Genomic DNA, 18,720 nt, shown 5'->3' with positions numbered 1-18,720 from the left:
GATAGTCACTTGACAAAGATAGTTTATAGTCAGGGGTGATCCTGCCTTGACCAGGAAGCAGGACTACGTGACCACCTGAGGTCCCCAGTCCTATTTTCCTACGATCATTTGTCCATCTTTATTGTAAATTGTCCCTCTTTCTCAGTCCATATCTATGAAAAAAGGCTGGCAATGGCTTTTTTAATATTATGTATATATCATTCCTACCGTGGATATCATTCACAACCCTGCTGAAATATCACACATCCAACAAAATGGTAGGTAGCGGTTTCCTCCTAATCACTGGGGAATGCTATACTGAAGGTCAGACTTCCTTTTATTTCTCCCAGGCCAGATCCAAGCCAGCGCAGAGTAGTGAAGAGGTGGTTAGATGATTGCAACTAGCTTTCCAAGCATCCTGCTGGCAGGACAAATAAGGGTAGAAAAGGTTGTATATAGATGGAGGCAGCAGAGAGGACTGGATCTGAACAAGGTGAAAAAATAAGTATCTGATGACTGTGGAAGAGGGGTTTCCTAATCTCTACCCATTTTTATTCCATGGGCATTTAAGTGGAGGTTTTTCCCCATTCAACCAAGTATTTCTAGGGGATTTTAATAATTCAATCCTTAAATATACAACAGATGTACAATATTATTAAGTGAGGGTGAATGAGCACAGGTGTTGTCACAATCACCTTTTTACCTGCCAGTCCCACCAATTTTCCAGTAATGTCCTTGGATATTTTCTTCCACTACTGTATGTGGAAGTTTCCTATTGCAATATTTTGTTTTCTAAAATTTCTTACCCACTCCTCCTCCTGAGGGTCTTCTTCTGATTGGCTAGCTCAGACACAAGAAACACCTCCTGTCAATCAGTCACTGGAGAAACAGCCTCTTTGGGAGTGGGTGGGATGGATAAAGAAACTCCAGGTCTAGTGACAAATACAGTAAGAACACTCTATAAGCACTGACGACTTGTCAAGTTTGGGCCAGGAAACAGGACGGAGGAAAAAAGACATGAAGTGAGAGGTGAGTTAGGAATGTGAAGGTGAGAACAAAGAGAAGGAAAGTAGAAAGACAGATTGAAATGGAAAAGAAGGGCCCTGTCTGTATTTTTCACCTTTCTCTAGTAATTGTTCCCTCTGCAATTAACTAGAAGGCTTTTCTTCGCTGATGCACAGATCTCCACATCTTTGATCAGGTTACTATGCTTTTCATCAGATTTCAAATAAAGAAGGTAAGGGTCACTATTCCCATGTTACCTATGGGGGAACTAAGATGGACCTCCCAGGTCATCTAGTAGGCCAGTGGCTAAGTCAGTGGAGTCTAGTTTTTCTGAGTCCCACCTGGTTTTCATCCACTAGGAAGTACTGCATCTGCAGCTGGCAGAGACTGTGGTGTCTGCCTGCTAAGTGAATCATTTGTCCTGTATGCATGACTCCTGTGCCCCAAATTGCACTGGCTTCATGTCTGCTTTATACTGCAAGTCAAGGCAATAATTGCAAACACTTCACGGCACATAATCAACTTGATGAATTTAGCCTTTATTTCTACCTATGCACATTAACTTATTTTTACTAATTCGCCATTCAAAACGTTGCCAATATATTACAGCCTCTGCTTTGTTAGTGAAATGTATGCTTGAGTATCTTTGACTATTTACCCTTTCTGGTGTGTAACTACCTATGGAAGTCAAATGGCGAAGCTTCTGCTGAGTGGGCGCGTCTACATGAGATGCTTAAATGCACAGTAGCCTAGTTTACTGCACAGTAAGTGCACGATCTTACTGTGCAGTAAAAACCCTTAATCAAATAATCATGTGTAAATTCACTACCTGCAAATGTAGGGGCACCTGGGCAACCCCCCACCCACCGCACTCACTGCAGCATCTGCACCTGCAGGGGAATGGCCAGAGGCTGGGGTGCTGGCTGCCTGTCCCCTGGCTCTGCCCCTTAGGCACCCCCACCCCATGGCCACCCTGTAAATAGTTTTCATGGGAAAGGTTTATCAATGGGTGGAGTGGGTGGTGGAGGAGCCCCTGTTTGTTGAGGGGGAAGGGGAGCTCTGGTTGATGCGAGGGAAATAAAAACTTGTAAGAGAGAGGAGAGGCTACGAGACTTGAACCTGTTCAGACTCCGCAAGAGAAAGCTGAGGGGGGTCTGGTGACCGTCTATAAACTGGCCAAGGGAGACCAGCAGGCACTGGGAGAGTCTCTGTTCCCCCCAAGCACTACTGGGAGTTACAAGGAACAACGGCCATAAGTTGACTGAGAGTAGATTCAGGCTAGATATCAGGAGGCGCTACTTCACAGTCAAGGTGGCTCGGAGCTGGAACCAACTTCCAAGGGAAGTGGTGCTTCCTCCTACCCTGGGAGTCTTCAAAAGGAAGCTAGATAGACACCTTGCTGGGGTTGTTTGACCCCAGTAGTCTTTCCCGCCCATGGCAGGGTGCTGGGGGTGGGCAGGAGGGGTGGAGGGTCTGTGGGCAGTGCTGTAGGTGAGCTAGAGCATGGAGTGATGGCAGAGGTGGTCAGCCAGGACCTTCCAAACCCAGCCATGGCAAGGCTGCAGCTCTCCTAGGGCCTCAGCAGGAGGGTCTGGTGCTGCTGCTGCCGCAGGCGGTGCTCCTGATGCCAGGCATCCTCTGCCTGCCGTGCCACCTCCACCCAGGCCTTGCAGGTGTTATGCAGCACATAGGCTCCAACGATGATCCAGGGGAGGTTGTCCTTGGTGAGCTCAACGTGGGTAGTGAGGGAGCACCAGTGGCCCTTGAGGTGCCCAGAGTTGCACTTCACCAGGGTGTAGGCTTGCAGGAGCCAATGCAGGAGCAAGTAGGCGGGGCCCCCAGTGGGGAGAGGTGGGATGGCCATAGCACCCAGTTGCACATCCAGCACCCCTGGTGCAAAGTGGCCACTCTCCACCAGGCCCAGCAGGCAGGAATTCCTAAATATGTGGGTGCCATGAGCACTGCCCACCCAGCTGGCACTCACATGCATGAAGGCCCCACAGTGGTCCACAACAGCCTGAGCACCACGGGGAGAAAGCCCCTCCAGCTGTAATAGGGGTGGTTTCTGTGGGGCAGGCAGGTAATGGCCCCAATGCACTGGGGGAGTCCCAAGGCACAGAACCCCACCACCACTGCCAGGGTCATGAACACAGAGGGCAGAGTCTGCCAGCATGTCCTCGAGTGCACCGCACACCTCCAGGATGGCCTCCCCAGTGGTGGCCTTGCCTATGCCAAATAGGTGGCCAAAATACCAGAGATTGGCAGGTGTGGCCAGCTTGAGCAGGGTGAGGGCCAGGTCAGTGCCTGTGGGGAGAGGCAGCCACAAGTCAGTGTCCTTCCACTCCAGATGGAGCCATAGCTGCTCCACAAGGTCCCAGAAGGTGGCCTGGGTCATCCTGAAGGCCTCCAGCCACTGCTCATCATCCCACGTGTGCTGGACAACATGCCACCACCAGTCCTGGCTGGCCCAGAGGCCCCTGTGGTGGCGGGTCTGAAGTTTTAAGAGAGTGACAGCAGCCCTGATGGCAGCATCCAGAAGCCCCTCATCAGCCTCCCTTCTTGTGGCAACTGCACAGTGGTGGTGGCCCTGGGATGGCAGGCTGCAGCCAGACAGGTGGTTGCTGCACGTTGGGGAGCCAGGCATGCCCAAACAGCCATAGGCCAGGCAGCAGGCAGTATGATGGGCCACTAGAGCCAGCATGGTGGCCATCAGGAGCCCAGGGCACTGGTCATCACTGCCAGGGGCAGGGGCTGAAGCAGCCATATCACAGGGAGGCAGTGGACAAGGAGAGAGCTGCTGCATGCTGCCCCTGCACTAGGCACACTGCTCCTGGACAGGGAAGTGGCTCGCCAGAGACCAGCAAGTGGGGCTGCCTTTGGAAGATAGCTGGCGGCTGTAGTCGGAGCCTGAAGCTCCTCCTGGTGGCGGCAGAGGCCCATTGCAGGGCTGCAGGAAGTCTGGTGCTAAGAGCAGGAAATCAGCTCCCAAGTCCCTGCATGTGTAGATGTCTGCCTGAGAAAACTTAATCCAGAGTTTACACTCCACTAAACTGAGCCTGGATCAAATGCATCTGTAGATGCACCCACTGACTGGATAACTGAAACCTGGAAAGCAGTCAAAAGAGATTTCAAGATGGTGATTTGAACATTTCCCTCATGCATTACTGTTTGGTCAAGACTTTTCCTTTCTGTGAACATAAAAATCAGATGTCTCCCGCAGCAAAGTGATATAAACAGTATTTTCGGTGATGGTCTCTGGCTGGGAGAAGTCACAGATTTTGGTATTCCACCAGACGGCGAGTTTACCCATGACACAAAATGATTCATTCAGTTCTGGATAATGCCTGAAGAGATGGGGGCTCTTGTGATAAGCCTACAAGAAAGGCATAGGAAAGGGCTGCAGCAGTTCCCATCAATGTTCTGTTTGTTTTTAATCAGAGTCCTGTACCCAGACAGAGCCATAGGTGAATTTTTTGGAACATGTGTTCCCACCTCTACCACACCCTTAGTTTTCCACTTATACATAATTGCCAGACACAGAAGGGGTGGCTCAACATAAAGCTGAAGCCTCAGTGGCTCAATAAGCTAAACATACTGTTATTCAAACCTCCAGGAAGCAACTGTGACTACCTGAAACCTGAGATCCTGCTTTGTTTCAAGGTAATTTGCATCATCCCAGATTCTCACAGAAAGTGACAGGCTCCATACCAGCTATGAACCGACTCCCCAGAGGAGTTTTCCACCTACTGACTCCTCTGTGAAATCCTATGAAATACGAACTTTCATTTCTGCCCAGAGAACTTTTACAATCTTTTCTCCAATGCCTGATGAAGGGTGTTTGTGCCTGAAAGCTTGCAATTAAAGACATTTTTTGCAAAAATCTTGTTGGTCTGATTGCATCCTGATTGTGTTATTCAAGCCTGACATTCTATCATATCCTACTGCAATTTTTAAATGGTACCCAGGCCCACAGTAAGCAAACAAAACAATCCCTTATTTAAAAGCACGGTATTTTCCCACAAGTTAAAATGCTCCATATTTTACAATTTAAAATCCTGTTACTTTAAAATTATGTTTAATCCTTAAAAATGTACATTATGTTGCCTATCCTACCTGGCAAAAGTGCCACTTCAGTATGTCAAGCCTATTCTCCTGCCATCTTCTGTTGCACCGCTATGTATCACTACTCATCTCATCCTCTCAGTGTCAAATTCAATAATTTAATATAGTGCTGAATTAAGAGGATTTTGTCCTCATGGTCTTCTTTATTCTTCTTTGCTACTGCCAAATGTGAGAGGTACCAATATGGTTGGACCTAGTAATTACCCTACCTGCAGATTTTTTAATACCCCCTAGCATTTCCCTAAAAATAACATAACTATATATTAAGTAGGTAAATATCCCTAAACTATAATTTATACTGTCTGTTCTTTATTGCAGTGTTTTTACACATTTAGAAAGCGAGACAAATTCTAAAGATACCCTCCCTCTACATACAACTTGATTCTTAACTGTATCGCATTCACATTAGCTTTCTTTCAGAAATCAACTTAACACAACATTGTGGAAACATTTAAGGGCCTATATTCTATAGGCAGCTGTAATTTGATTAACTTTTACGGAGTTTTATCAAGTATGAATGTAAAGCTGTTTATATAGGTACTAACATTTGCACTATTTAAAAAACAATGACATCTTGTGGCCTAAGAGAGAACTCTACGATCACACTAAAAATGTTACGAAAAAATCCTGGATTTAGAATAAAAATTTAAACAGATTAATTTACATACTGCAACATCAAGGACCCACTATAGTACGGGCATAAATGACATAATCTAAGCAGCTGAAAAACCTGAAGTCTTGTATATTGTACTAGTTAGAAGGAAACATTGATGTAGTATTTTTGATGCAATCCTGATTTCTTCCAAAAAATCAGGAAGTGCTGTTTCCCAGAACATTGGAAGATCAAATGACTAGAGACTGGCTCTTTACATGTAAATCCATGCCCTTTCAGTCAATATTCAGCTGATAAACTCTCTCCCTAGACTTTTCACATCACTAGTGCTTCTATGGCTGTCTCCATCTGTCAAGGTTCTTACTTTGCTCCCATACTTCTGAAAACACATCTCTACCCAGAACAATACCTAGCAAAGTTCTCTATCCACATAGGTATGATTTCTACACTCAAATCTATCTTTCATTTGGGTGGTGACATTTATCCGTTTTGGTGTGAGGTCCTATAGTGCTTCCTAGAAAATCCATTTGACTTACTGTATTAGCAAGTGAACTTCCAAAACAGTTATAGATAGCCCACTCAGCCAGTTGCAAATGAAACTTACTTTTGTTCCTTTTATTGTTTTTAGACAAAGCTAATAGCTTAAAAGTCTAGGAATAAGGTATGAACCTGATTGTCTGGGGGGGAAAATTGATTCATGACAGGTACAGCTTAGCCTTCGTTCTGTCAAAATAAAGTTCTGCGGTGCTTATAACAGTTAAATCTTAAAAACCAAAGTATTGTCCAATTTGCACAGCCATAAAGATCCACTGGAATTTCTTCCAATAAGGGAGATTTATCCTGGTATCTTAACCAAGAATTCCCGTTTCCCCTGTTTTGCACCAACAGCCTGCCTGAGTCCTGCTGGTCTTCCATTCTGCGGAATGTATGATTCCTAGTGGTACAAAGTTTATGAAGCTCTTTCAGACAAAAAGCAATATGCAAACATTCAGCTTCATTATGTGTGGTGCAGTGTTGTACCCTAATTTATGAAAGTCGTTGCAGACCTATTGTCAAGGTATGGTGGTTCTTCTGATGTCATTATGAATCTTACAGTACTTGGTGCTTCTTCAAGTATAATGTCTTGTACTCATGACAATCTCAACTTTTATGTAAAATAAGGAACTAAGATTTTTGGCCTTGAATACATAACTCTTACTGGCTCTGAATCCTGAAGGCAAATGTAAAAGCCTCAAATGTATCATTTTTTGGTTTTGCTTTTTAAATCTCACCATTTTAAAGCCAAACTCATGATCTTTTTTGAGGCCTGATTCATGCTTTTTAAATAATGCCTATATGATGTTGGCCAAGATAGGGAAGACATTCACTGATAAAAATGTCTCAGTTGGTAAAGTAAGAAAGTCTCTTTCTGATATGCCTTTGGCTATTAATGGCTTGGAAACTATTGTAACCCCCTGCTTTAAAAATACAGACACTGCCTTATTTGCAAGAAATGATTAATTAAGCTCTTACGGCTAACAGCATAAGGCAAATCTGTTAGTTTTAAAGTTTTCTGCTACAGTATTATTAACACATGTTGAAATCGAAAATCAATCCTTACTTAATTAAGAAAAATAATGGAGGGTAGGTTATGTGGAGGTAACCAAAATTTGTTGCCCAAATTCTTATGCAAGCCCACTGATTTCACTGTAGATAGTGTAACTAATGGCAGACTGTCATATCCACTTTTAAAGTAAAAAAAAAATCTGTTTTAAAATAAAACGAGAACAGAAAAGCCACAAAATGCATTTGAAGCTCCAATTATACCCATCAGATTAGACTTTTCATTTCAGAAAAGCATAAATAAAAATGTTTCATCTTGGACTACTCTATGTTCTATGTTCCTGTGTAAATTTCATTTCTCGATCTCTGGTCTCCTCTGATGGATGCTCTCTCGTCTTTTCTGAGAGTGGCTTAGGTCTATCAAACATAGTACTTTCTTCATCACTGGGATTCCCAGTAACTATTATCCAGTAATTCTTATCTTCTTCAGCTTTATGAGAATCCAGATAAGTGTGACAAATGACTTCATATTCCTTTCCGAAGTATGAACTGTAGAGAAAAATAGAAGAGGTGCAGTGGTATACATATTATATCTTAATAATAAGAGTTGAATAGGTCCACAAAACTGTAAGTTACTGCTCTAAACAATTTGCAAATAGTCCTGCCAACATTTGTTTGAGTTTATTCAGATATATTATTATATATTTTTAAAAACTGTTATGTCTTCATCACAATTTCAGAAATTAAAAATCATCTAGCTAACCCCCAGAGTTGCAGGAGCCCCACTAATGAATGTCAGCCCTAAAGAACACATGCTGATTTAGTGGATCCATTGCCCTCAGGTACAATGGCAACAGGCTCTTCCTCAGCTAGAAATGACAACTTTGGGGGCTTTGCAAGGACACAAGAGGGTCTCCGGTTGAAGAATATTGTGGCCACTTTTCACCACTTCACCATCACCTGAAAAGCATCCATTAGGGTCTAATAGTAGAGACCTTGAATCTTGCTTGGAATTAAAAGGAAACAATTATTATAAAACATAACAATGAATGATCAATACTAATGCAATACATATATTACATTAGTATGAATTGTTCCATTAATTTTAGTTTGAGAGTCACATGGATAAAAGCCAGTCAGTTTTCTGCACTATTTTTACTATTTTTACATCTTATCTAGAACACTACTGCAGGCCCAATTTTCACTTTAAATCAAGGACTATCATCCAGGGAGGATCAGGGGGTGCAGGCAGTGGTGCAGTTGTACATCCCCATTTAATTCTTGTTCTACCCACACTTCAAAACCAACTGCCTGGGAGGTGCTGCAACATTTCTATTCAGGCAGTGCTGAGTCAATTGACCTCATAGTTTACCATCATCTCCCTAATTCCTGCTAATCTCTCTCCACTCCACAGGTGTTAATGACCCTTTATTCTTTTTAATAGTCTTGATATTCCACTATTCAAACTATCCTTTATTCTTTAATATTGCTGTCTATTAGCTATTTCTGGTAATGTCTCTCCCATTTCACAGACCTTCAGACACTTTTGTGTTCTAGCTAAAAACTTTTACTCAGGTGCGGTAATATTAGCTCAGGTATAGAAATGGCTGACAGTGAAGTACTAGACTAGAGGCACTGTCAAAATGCTCAAGAAGGCTAACTTTTGTTTAATGAATCTGAATAAGAAATGTACATTTAACTATAATAATTACAAAACTAATGACAAAATAACTTCTGAGTATTTTTCACGTAATTTGTTGTGTTTTTAAAATGTAATATATACTCTAGCAAGTTATTGCACATTTTAATAGTTATATTTATTTCTGCTTTGATCTTAAACTGAATAATATAATGCTAGTCTCTTAGCTTATTAGTAAAGCTTCTAGTTTAACTGGAAAAAATATGTTTTGTGTTATAATGTGGTGCCACACCATCTATACCCCCTCTTTTCAATATTCTAGATCTTCCCACGGCTACAGTTGGTCAGCATGTCAAAGGAAAAGCTGAACCATCCACAAAGTGGAAAGTTTGGAAATGTGATGGTGAGTTGATACTATTAAGGGAAATATGTGAAAAAGATTGAGCTAATAGATTAGAGACACAGAACAACAATAAGTTACAGGAGGAATGGTGTCTGTGTGCATGTGATTGGCAGAGGAAGGAAAAAGGTTTTGCAGTCCTTTCTGTTTTCCAACTAAGTGTGTACCCAGAGCAGTTGTATCACTGTTTACTTTAATCCTTTATATACTGAACTTGTGTATGATCATGTCATGATTAAAAAAACACCCTTAAAATTTATGTTTCCATAAACCACACTTACCTTATCCAATACTTCCTAGGCACAGCTAAGCCCCGATTTGTATGGCAGTGGGTGATAAGCAGTTTACTGTTTGCCTGGGGAAAAAAAGCCCCAAGAAAACTCATTTAATGGTTTAAAGATGACTGTTGAATACTTTCTGCCATTAAAGTTAACTTTTTATTTACTAAATCTAAATCTGTTAAAAACAACAGCTTCTGACTTGGGGCTGTTTTGTACCTCATTGATTTTGAAGTTTCCAAGGACTGTGAACATTAATTATTTTATGCCCTAACTGCATGTGTCTGCTAGCCCAGAACAGCTGAATGCAAAGCACTTGGGCCATACGTCCTCCATCCTCCAATACACTGCATCTGTTCCTGGCCACACCCCCGTAGCAGGAACCATAAAAATAAGCCCAGGGAGGGTTGTTCTGTTGCTCATAAGCTCTTACACTGGGTGCTTGTTGATGGAGTGCTCCAGATGGCTTGAGGCACAATCCAGAACTGAGGCCTTTGCATTTTCATAAACAGATTTTTAAAGTATTATTATATATTTATAATGAGCATTTTAGTATTTTTTTAAAGAAGAACAAGATTAATATTAAATTGACCTGTTTAAAATAGAACTGAAAATGGGATATTTGTTCTGAAAAACTTAATTTTAATCAAGTGTGTGGATTAAAAATTGGCAGCAGAATGGTTCTTTCTATAATAAAATAATATTGCTTTGCACTCACACCAAGGGATCTTAGAAACTTTGACCAAAGGATCTCAAAGCAGTTTAGAAATATTAACTTGACTTCCAGCAACTGTGCGTGATAGCTAAGTACTGTGCCCATACGACACATTCACAGTGAACAGCCAAGTTTTCAAAGTGGCTATTGATATTGGCTGCCTGGATTGCTAGAACCTTTTGGGGCCTAACTGTGAAAACTCCTGAGAACCCACAGCTGTTCTTAATAGCAAGAGTTGAGTACTCAGTATACCTGTAATTTAGATGATAGTGCATAAGTCAATTCCCAAAACCTAAGTTACCAAAAACGAGGGGGTGCTTTTGAAAATTATGGACAAAATAATTCCTCTGAAATCACTTGGGAATTGAACCTCAAAGCCAAGAGTTCTGGATCCCAATTCCCTGCTCTAACCATAGATATAACTGATCTAACAAAAGACTGATCCCCCTCAAAAACCTACAGTTCACAGTTTATATATTAAAAAAAAATGCTTCTCGCTATGCAGCTCTGAAAGCTATAATGAATAAAATCACTGTAGTTTATTTAAACCAGTTGTTTTATTAGCTTAATTAAACCCTCATAATATGAATTATTTATCATTTCTTACAGGAACAGGAAATCCTTCATATTCTAAGCGCAGCTGTGGATCCAAAAAGGTAGCTTGCCAACAAGTCAGATAAGAGAGTTCATCTGTCAAAAACACTTGCTGAAGGTATGATTTTTTAGCAAATCTCATAAATGATTTATGGTCACTTCCTAGATATAACTATAAATGGAAATGAAAGTTAATGGCAACATAAGTTTAAGTCAATGAAACCTGTAAGTTAAAACAGAACCAGAAACAATATTTCACATTTATCAATGTCACACTGTCAAAATATGACTTAAAAAAACACTCATGCAGTTCTCAAAAATCTCTTACAAAATTATTTTTCTGGAGCATAGAATCTAAGTGCAAGCAAAAAGTACATGACAAGTTGCACAAACAATATATGCCATTAAGGGTTACCTTTTATATTCTAGTAGTATTGTATCTTTATTGTAGAAATATGTGCTTTTGCTCTCAATGGGCCTATTCAAACTTTCAGTTATTGAATGGATACTGGATTATCCCCAGCATGTACTGCAGTTGTAAAAAAGAAGTGTCTTTACAACAGCGCAGATAGACTCATTGCTTGTGAAAAGTCAGTCAAAATACATTAAGCAGCCCAAAATCCCAATTTAGAGTTCTTCCAGCTAATCAGTGTGTGGATTGGTCATGTTGCAGTCAAACAGAACTGGTGAATACAAAAGCATAATCAGCAGGCAAATCTGTATTTGAAAGGTTCTCTGTAATACAAACAAGGTTTTGGATGGGGGAGGTAGGAGTAGAGGGAGAGGGGTAGGAATCTATCCACAGCATCTGTGGGGATTTTATTTTGTCAAAGGCATCTGTATACTTTGCATTGTCTTCTGTGTTCCTATCTTGTCAGCAAACACAATGTTAAAATGTACTAGCATCCTTCTCCCTGACTCTGACTGACAGACTAACAATATACTTAGTTTTAAAAGATACAGACGTTCTTTCAAAAGATTTGGATCCTCTCATTATAAAACCTTTCCTTCACTTAAGGGAAGAATTCAAAACATCTCCTTTCTGGTGGTAATGGACTGTGGGGATTCATGAGGCATTTAAAACACCTGTTTTGTAAAAAGCTGTCTTTCAAATAAGAAAACCCTCTAGGTCCCTGCAAATTTGCCTTAGGTCTTTTAAACAGGCCTCATGTTTCAGACCAGTGATGATCAGAAATGCAGGCAAATATTGGTCAGGAAAACAATTTCTAAGGTTCTCAGACTGTTTACTTGTAAAGAGGAGTGTGATTTGGATACAGTCTAAGCCACATACAGTGGACTCCTTTGATATTCAAAAAATTACCCACAACGTGCAAGAACAGCAGATACCCCTTCTAGGCCATCTCAGCTCTATCAATGTTGTGGTTTTTAAGGTTGCTACTAGAAAAATAGGGGTTCTGATTAACAATGACGCAAACAGCTGGACTCTGACTTGCAAGGTAACTGGCTTTAATGAGTGGGAACAGGTGAAAGGAGACTATTCCCATATGGGTTAGCAGATAGGTTAACATCTAGGCCGGCGCGAGTCGGCAGCAATCCGATCTGGCTTCAGATCCGGCCGCTTTGTATGACCGCGATCTGATTCAGAGCTCCAGACCGGGTTTCCGCCTTGATTCGGCCAAAACAGCTCCAAAGCTTCAGAGTCACCTCGCAGATCCGGCCATAGGGTATAAAGGGGAACCAACAAAATATCTATAACTTCACTGTTTTTTGTCTGATTTGGATTAAACTTGCAGGGATGGTAGCCTCTGCAAAGAGCATGAAACCTGCCAGGTTTCAAGAAGACTGATGCAGGGGTTAGGGGGGAACTGTACCCCAAATTCTTGAAAGCCAAACTCATGTCACGGCTGTGTGTTACAACACAGGGGGGTCAAAACTGCAAGGGTGGTAGCTCTTACTGAGGCCACAAAGCCTGTCAAGTTTCAAGGAGATAGGTGCAGGGGTTTGGGGGGAACCGCACCCCAAGCTGTGGACAAGCAAAATTCATACCATGGGTGACACTGCGTGTGTTCAGGCGCAGCAGGGTGACAGCTGCAGGGATGGTGGCCCCTGCTGAGGCCACGATGCCTGCCAGCTGTCAAGGAGATCGGTACAGGGGGGTTCTGGGGCCCTGCACCCCTAGCTGCTGACAGGCAAAACTGGTGCCAAGATGGTGTCTGGCTTGGGGCAGTTGATTGTCTGTATTGATTTTTTCCTCTCCTTAGCCTGTTTTTATAGGTGCTCATTGATGCTTGTTAAGTCAATATGTAGTTGCTAGGTCCTGTGTATTGAGCTGGTCCCCGAGTCCCTGGGTGAATCATGATTGATTGGTAACTGGGAACACAGCAGCTCAGCAGCCAGGCCTGCAGCAGTGTCTCCCCTCCCCGCCCCAAGACAGACACAGCCAGCCCCACAAGCACCCATGGCATGAGTTTTGCTTGTCTGCAGCTTGAGGGGCAGTTCCCCTCAAACCCCTGCACCGATCTTCTTGAAACTTGGCAGGGCTTGTGGCCTCAGCAAGAGCTACCACGTTTTGCTTTCAATAATTTGGGGTACAGTTGCCCCAAAACCACTGCACCGATCTTCTTGAAACTTGGCAGGCTTTATGGCCTCAGTAAGAGCTACCACCCCTGGAGCTTTCACCCCGCTATGTTGTAATGCCTACATGTGATAGGAGTTTTGCTTTCAGGAATTTGGGGTGCTGTTACCCCCAAACCCCTGCACCGATCTTCTTGAAACTTGGCAGGCTTCATTCTCTCTGCAGAGTCTACCACCCCAGAAAAATTCATCCAAATCGGACACAAAACAACAAAGTTATAGATATTTTATTGTTTCCCCATTATACCCTATGACTGGATCTCCGAGGTGGCTCCGTGGCGGCTCCAAACCGCTTCAGGAAGCCTAACGAGGCCAGCGCTTCGACCCAGATGTGCTGCTCCATGCCCCAAAGCATCCGAAGCTTCTCTGGATCCGAAGCTCTGTCCAAAGCCTTGCACAGCCCTAATAACTTCCCTTTAAACTGAGCTTATTATACTGAAATCAGTGTAATTTGGTAAATAGCCCTTTGCATGACTTGTATCTTCCACCTTACCCACAGGTATCTTATGTGGCTAACACTGTATATGGCACCTTCTATGCAAGTAGAACATTTACAAAGGTAGGGCGGAAACAGTCCACCAGATACAGTTCATAATATTTTATGCTGCCTGGCCATATTAAAAATAAGTTAACTGACATTATGTGGGTAAAAGATGCAAATGTTGATGCATAACCTTACGAAGTGAAAAATCTCTAGACAGAATATTTTGGATTAAATGACAGAAAGGTTTTTGTGTTTTGTACAACGAAATTCCCTGCTGCTTGTTTAAGGAGTAGTGTAAAAAGGGAAGTTAAGATGGGCTGAAGATCTGGCCCTCAGCTCCCAACCAGAGACTGCTTCAAGTATCTGTGCAGTGTGCTTCTTTTTGTTCAGCACATGGGAAAAGAACTTCACTTCCCTTGTGAACAACTCTGATGTTGGTAGGATGAAAGCAGATGGTTTAATTGTTGTGAGAGGTGCTGCTGTGCTGCAGATTTTTGGGATGCTATGCAATGACAAAATGGCAATCACTCTTACTGCTCAAGAAAAGAGACCAAATTCTTATCACAATTATACAGGTGCAGTTTTCACTGGAATTGCTCTGCAATTATGATGGAGTTATCTAAATTAAAATCTGACCTGAGGTCTGTTCTGCAAACCTGGGATATCTTGCCAATGTGCGTGCACTATAATAATTTTGAGTGACCTACTATGTATAGATTATTTCTTCTCAGCGCACTGATTGCCGCAGGTTCGGCACAATTCATTTTTAGTATAACTGCTGCATATATTCTTGCAGGAAAAAACAGTGCATGGAATCTCTACAGTAACTGAATTTTACAGTACAGACATGTTCTCCAGTTGTAGTCTACACATGTTCTGACTTACCATTTGATCTGCAAAACCCCCTGTTGCTCCCAGACCAAAATTCTGTCCAAATCTAATGGGTTCACCCATTGAATTTCCTTCCGTGCTATTAAAACAGAGGGGGGGAAAATAAATATGAAATCTGCAGTGATTCTTTTTTGTGCTTAGAACTGTTTTTCTTATAGGTAAGCCTTATTAAGGTTTTTGCTGTGAAATATATTAGGAAATGTTGGATTTTTTTTAAAGACATCAGTCCAGGCTGTGATTTTTGAAAAAGCATAAAGGAGGTAGGATGTTTAAATATCAGTAGGAGGGCAACACTTAATTTTCTTAGGTTATGTCTACACTACTCCTCCTTGCTCACAGCAGATCTGGAAATGAGGCAATACAGTTATACTGACCAACCTCAACATCTCTGTCTGTGGTGTGATTGGCTACCTAGAGGCACAGCTCTAGGCATATGGGGAAAATGTACAGTTAGAATGAAGTACGTATCAAGTATAGGAACCTCTAAGGATAGGCAACAGCTGACCATGGAGTTTTTGAATCACAGGTTTAGAATAAAGGTACCTAAATTTTGCCTAAGTCCATTGGACTTTGCTGAATTAGGCTTGTGGAGAACAGGTTGTAATATTAGCTACTGCTGTTCTTGTTAAATATATGCATGTAGGTACTGCTATGCAGCCTAGTCATGGGTTACAACCCTTCTATGGTTGTTCTTAGCAACAAGGCAGTCTCTCTATCCTAAACAGTTTCCAATCTAAGTGTGCTAACATCATCTGTAACATTTTCAGGAACTGTAAAAAGATAATAGTCCACATTGTGTATGTTCGGTGACAGAGTGGCCCTGTGCACGTTCTTCTGTGTGCCTGCACATAAGCAGGAAAGATGTAAGATTTAACAATCATGTGTCAGGATCTTTATATGCAAAATAGTGATCAGAAAAAATAACTAATGCTTAGAATGTACTTTTGAGATTACTATTGGATATTTAGAAATGTTTTGACAACTGATGTTTGGCTCTGTAGTAATAAAGAGCTGGCCATTTACTGAATCTAAAGCTATTTGATAGTTTAGTAAAAATAAAGTGAGCCTTATTCAGCTCTCACACCAGTTTACACTGATTGTAATTTGATGACTTCATTGGAATTACTGGTACATGTGGTATAGAAGCATAGCTGAGTAATAAAAGTTAAGTCATCCATCTGAAATAAGCAGAATATTACTCTATATGCTGACTTAAATCTCACTAAACTTCATCGCCTACATCACAAAATGAGATCTAAACTCTTATTGCAAAGATTTAACCCCTACTCAAATCAAAACACCAAACCTTAAGATACGAAATGTATTTCGACCAACAGGGTTCATGCTTTTGATGGCGCTCACTTCACAGGGGGCTTGTAATGAATCGGCCGTATGCACTGCTATTTCATCTGGAAGCACTGCCAGAGATAGATTGCCACACACTGCAGGGTAATTCTCCATAGGTGATTTGTGGTTATCGGGGTTCACAAGCATCACAGTGTCTCCAAAGTGAACAAATCCATCCTTAGAAATGGACAGCGGGATCTAATTTAAGATATACATATTTCAGTATAAAATGATTTGATTAAAAAGACTGACCTTCTGTTCTGAGTGTGAAAAGAATTTCAAAAACAAACCACAGAAGTCCCCATACACCATACTCCATTCAACTGCATAGCCTTTTTTCAGTCCCAACGCTACACACTTACATGAAGTACATTGTATTGGGACTACTGTGTTTTTAGCCTTTGTATTATGCACTTAGACACACTTACTGTAAACAGCTGAGTATCCAGTGTTGGTGCCGTAGTATTGGTGGCCCTCAAACTGACTAGCTCCCCTCATTTTTTAAGCTTCTAACAGTTAGTTTGGGACTGCTATTTAGAAACCTTGAAAAATAATAGAAGCCCTGAAACTAACTGAAACAAAATGCATTGTAGTAGCTGGTATTTAGCTTTGGTCGTCTCTGCTTCTTTCCCAGACCTGAAGAAGAGCACTTTGCTTGAAAACATGTGTAATACCTCTCCCAATTATCCAGTTGCTCCAATAAGAGATACTATCCCCCCACCCACAAAAAAAAAATAAATAACCCTCCTTTCTTCTAACACAGCTCTTAATATCACACTGCTGAGGGCACACAGTGCTCAGTGAACAGCAGTTACAGCTCCCTCAGTTCTTCAGTATGAGCAGTCCTGAAACTAACCCGCTCCCTTCATTTTCAAAGGCTTGTAATAGCATCCTTAGAAGCCTTGAAAATAATGGGAGAGAAACCCTGGGGTGACTAGATCTTGTCACCTTCAAGGCTTCCCAGAGCAGCCCATAGACAGCAGCTTCCCGTTAGCTGCTTCAGAAACAATCAGCCCCTTAATGTCTATGAAAATATGACATGGAAAACAATTTCTTACAAAGGAAATAATTACAGTTCCTGTTCCCTGAACTGGAGTTCAGTAGAATGACAAAGCAGGCAGCGGTGCTGAAAGATGCTCTGCCTGTAAGCAGTGTGCAGGCAGTCCTCAACTTACAACATTTGGAGTTACAATGTTTTGCACTTACAACATTTATAAATTGACACCCTGTTTCAACTTTATGATATCAGTTTTGACTTTACAACGCTTAATCCAATGCAATGCCACGCCAGCGAATAAGGTTGCTTCATCGCTCATCTCCCTGAAGAACATCTATCCAAACTTCCTTGGACACTTTCTTTAAGAAAGCAGACAAGACTCCAGAAAAACCTGCAGCCAGGACACCTGAGAAGACTCCAGCCAAGAGACCTTCAAAAAGTCCAGCAAAGTCACCTCAAAGAAGTCCTTACAAATCAATATGATTGCTATTTACAATACAAAGACATTAATGTAGCTATATTACTTATCTATAATTGATCCAGTACAAAATTCTGGGGGTATTTTTAGTGAAAATATGGTATCGGGCCTTGGCACAGGAACCAACCCCCCATTTATAACATTGTTTTTATGAGAAAATTGATTCCGAGTTATGACATTTCGACTTAAGATGTAGTTTTCAGGAACCAATTGTGTCGTAAGTCCGAGGACTGCCTGTATTCGCTTAACTGACATGCAGGTAAGTCATGTTTGTCTCAAAGCAACAAATGGGAGCGGGGCGGTGGGGGGGTGGCGGATTGTCCCAAAGCAATACAAGGGCAACAAAGGGGAGGTGGTGGGGATAGCATCTGTTACGGCTTGAGTAGGGCTGCACATGTCTATTGTGTTTGAGGTCCAGAACGAGCGGGCTGGCTTGGACAAACCGTTACCTTCTTCAGCAGGTTATTTTTCAGGCTCCGCGACTTCTGGATCAGAAGTTCTCCTCGCTCCCTCTTGTGCAGAAAGTCTTTCAGAAGGCCCTGTTGCCACACAGAGGGGGAGAGTGAGAGGGGCTCCGGCAGGTTTGACGAGGCTCCTATGTTTTGGGGAAAGGCCTTTTGGAAGCTACCCCCTGTCCCCCATCCCATTTCCCTGCCCCTGCCTCCCAGTTCCTTCCCCAGCTTCAGCGCCGCTGCGCCCGGGCTGGGCCTCTCTGCAGCAGCCCGATGCTCTCCCCGCTCTGCCCCGGGGCGGCAGGTGGCGGGGGCCGGCTCCGGTACCTCCTCCAGACACACGTCCTCGTTCCAGTTGCCGACCAGCACCCCCGCGCTGTAGCTGTAGCCGCGGCCGCTCATGGCGCCAGGCGGACTCCACAGCGCGCGCGACCCGGGCCGCTGTGTACGGTTGCCACGGGAACCGCTGCGGGCCGGGACTGGGCGTCCGCGAGAGACTCGTCCGCCAATGGGAAGCGAGAAGGCGGGGAAGGGGGCGCGGCGTGCGGAGGCAGTTGGAGAAGCAGCTGGAGGGCGGCCCTCGGACGCC

The 18,720-nt window shown here is 42.7% G+C and overlaps 1 protein-coding gene across 2 annotated transcripts; it reads right to left on the bottom strand.

Moving 5' to 3' along the window:
• Positions 1 to 3,177: 3,177 nt before the first annotated feature.
• Positions 3,178 to 18,614, bottom strand: CFAP161 (cilia and flagella associated protein 161). 2 transcript variants are annotated; one of them, XM_090029212.1, is made up of 7 exons: positions 18,459 to 18,614; positions 18,129 to 18,218; positions 16,164 to 16,402; positions 14,852 to 14,936; positions 10,901 to 11,059; positions 9,582 to 9,655; positions 3,178 to 7,810 (listed from the first exon to the last, which is right to left on the bottom strand). In XM_090029212.1, exons 1-7 carry the CDS (start codon positions 18,531 to 18,533, stop codon positions 7,588 to 7,590), a joined length of 945 nt encoding a protein of 314 aa, XP_089885338.1. In that variant the 5' UTR covers positions 18,534 to 18,614; the 3' UTR covers positions 3,178 to 7,587. The 2 variants fall into 2 exon arrangements, with proteins under 2 accessions (XP_089885338.1, XP_089885339.1); XM_090029213.1 differs by lacking the exon at positions 14,852 to 14,936 and having other exon boundaries at positions 16,220 to 16,402.
• Between the last annotated feature and the right edge of the window lie 106 nt (positions 18,615 to 18,720).

The sequence above is a fragment of the Crocodylus siamensis genome, chromosome 15, assembly GCF_052110815.1.
Source record: "Crocodylus siamensis isolate JL-2025a chromosome 15, ASM5211081v1, whole genome shotgun sequence".
Classification (NCBI taxonomy): Eukaryota; Metazoa; Chordata; order Crocodylia; family Crocodylidae; genus Crocodylus; species Crocodylus siamensis.
Note: the sequence above shows the minus strand (reverse complement) of the source record. Positions and strands in the feature narration are given on the sequence as shown.

Coding starts and splice junctions, on each gene's coding strand:
- CFAP161 (XM_090029212.1), bottom strand. CDS start 18,533: ATGAGCGGCCGCGGCTACAGCTACAGCGCGGGGGTGCTGGTCGGCAAC. Junction 16,403..18,128: donor AAAATAACCTGCTGAAGAAG/GTAACGGTTTGT, acceptor ATCTTAAATTAG/ATCCCGCTGTCCATTTCTAA. Junction 9,656..10,900: donor ATGAAGGATTTCCTGTTCCT/GTAAGAAATGAT, acceptor TTTTTTCCCCAG/GCAAACAGTAAACTGCTTAT.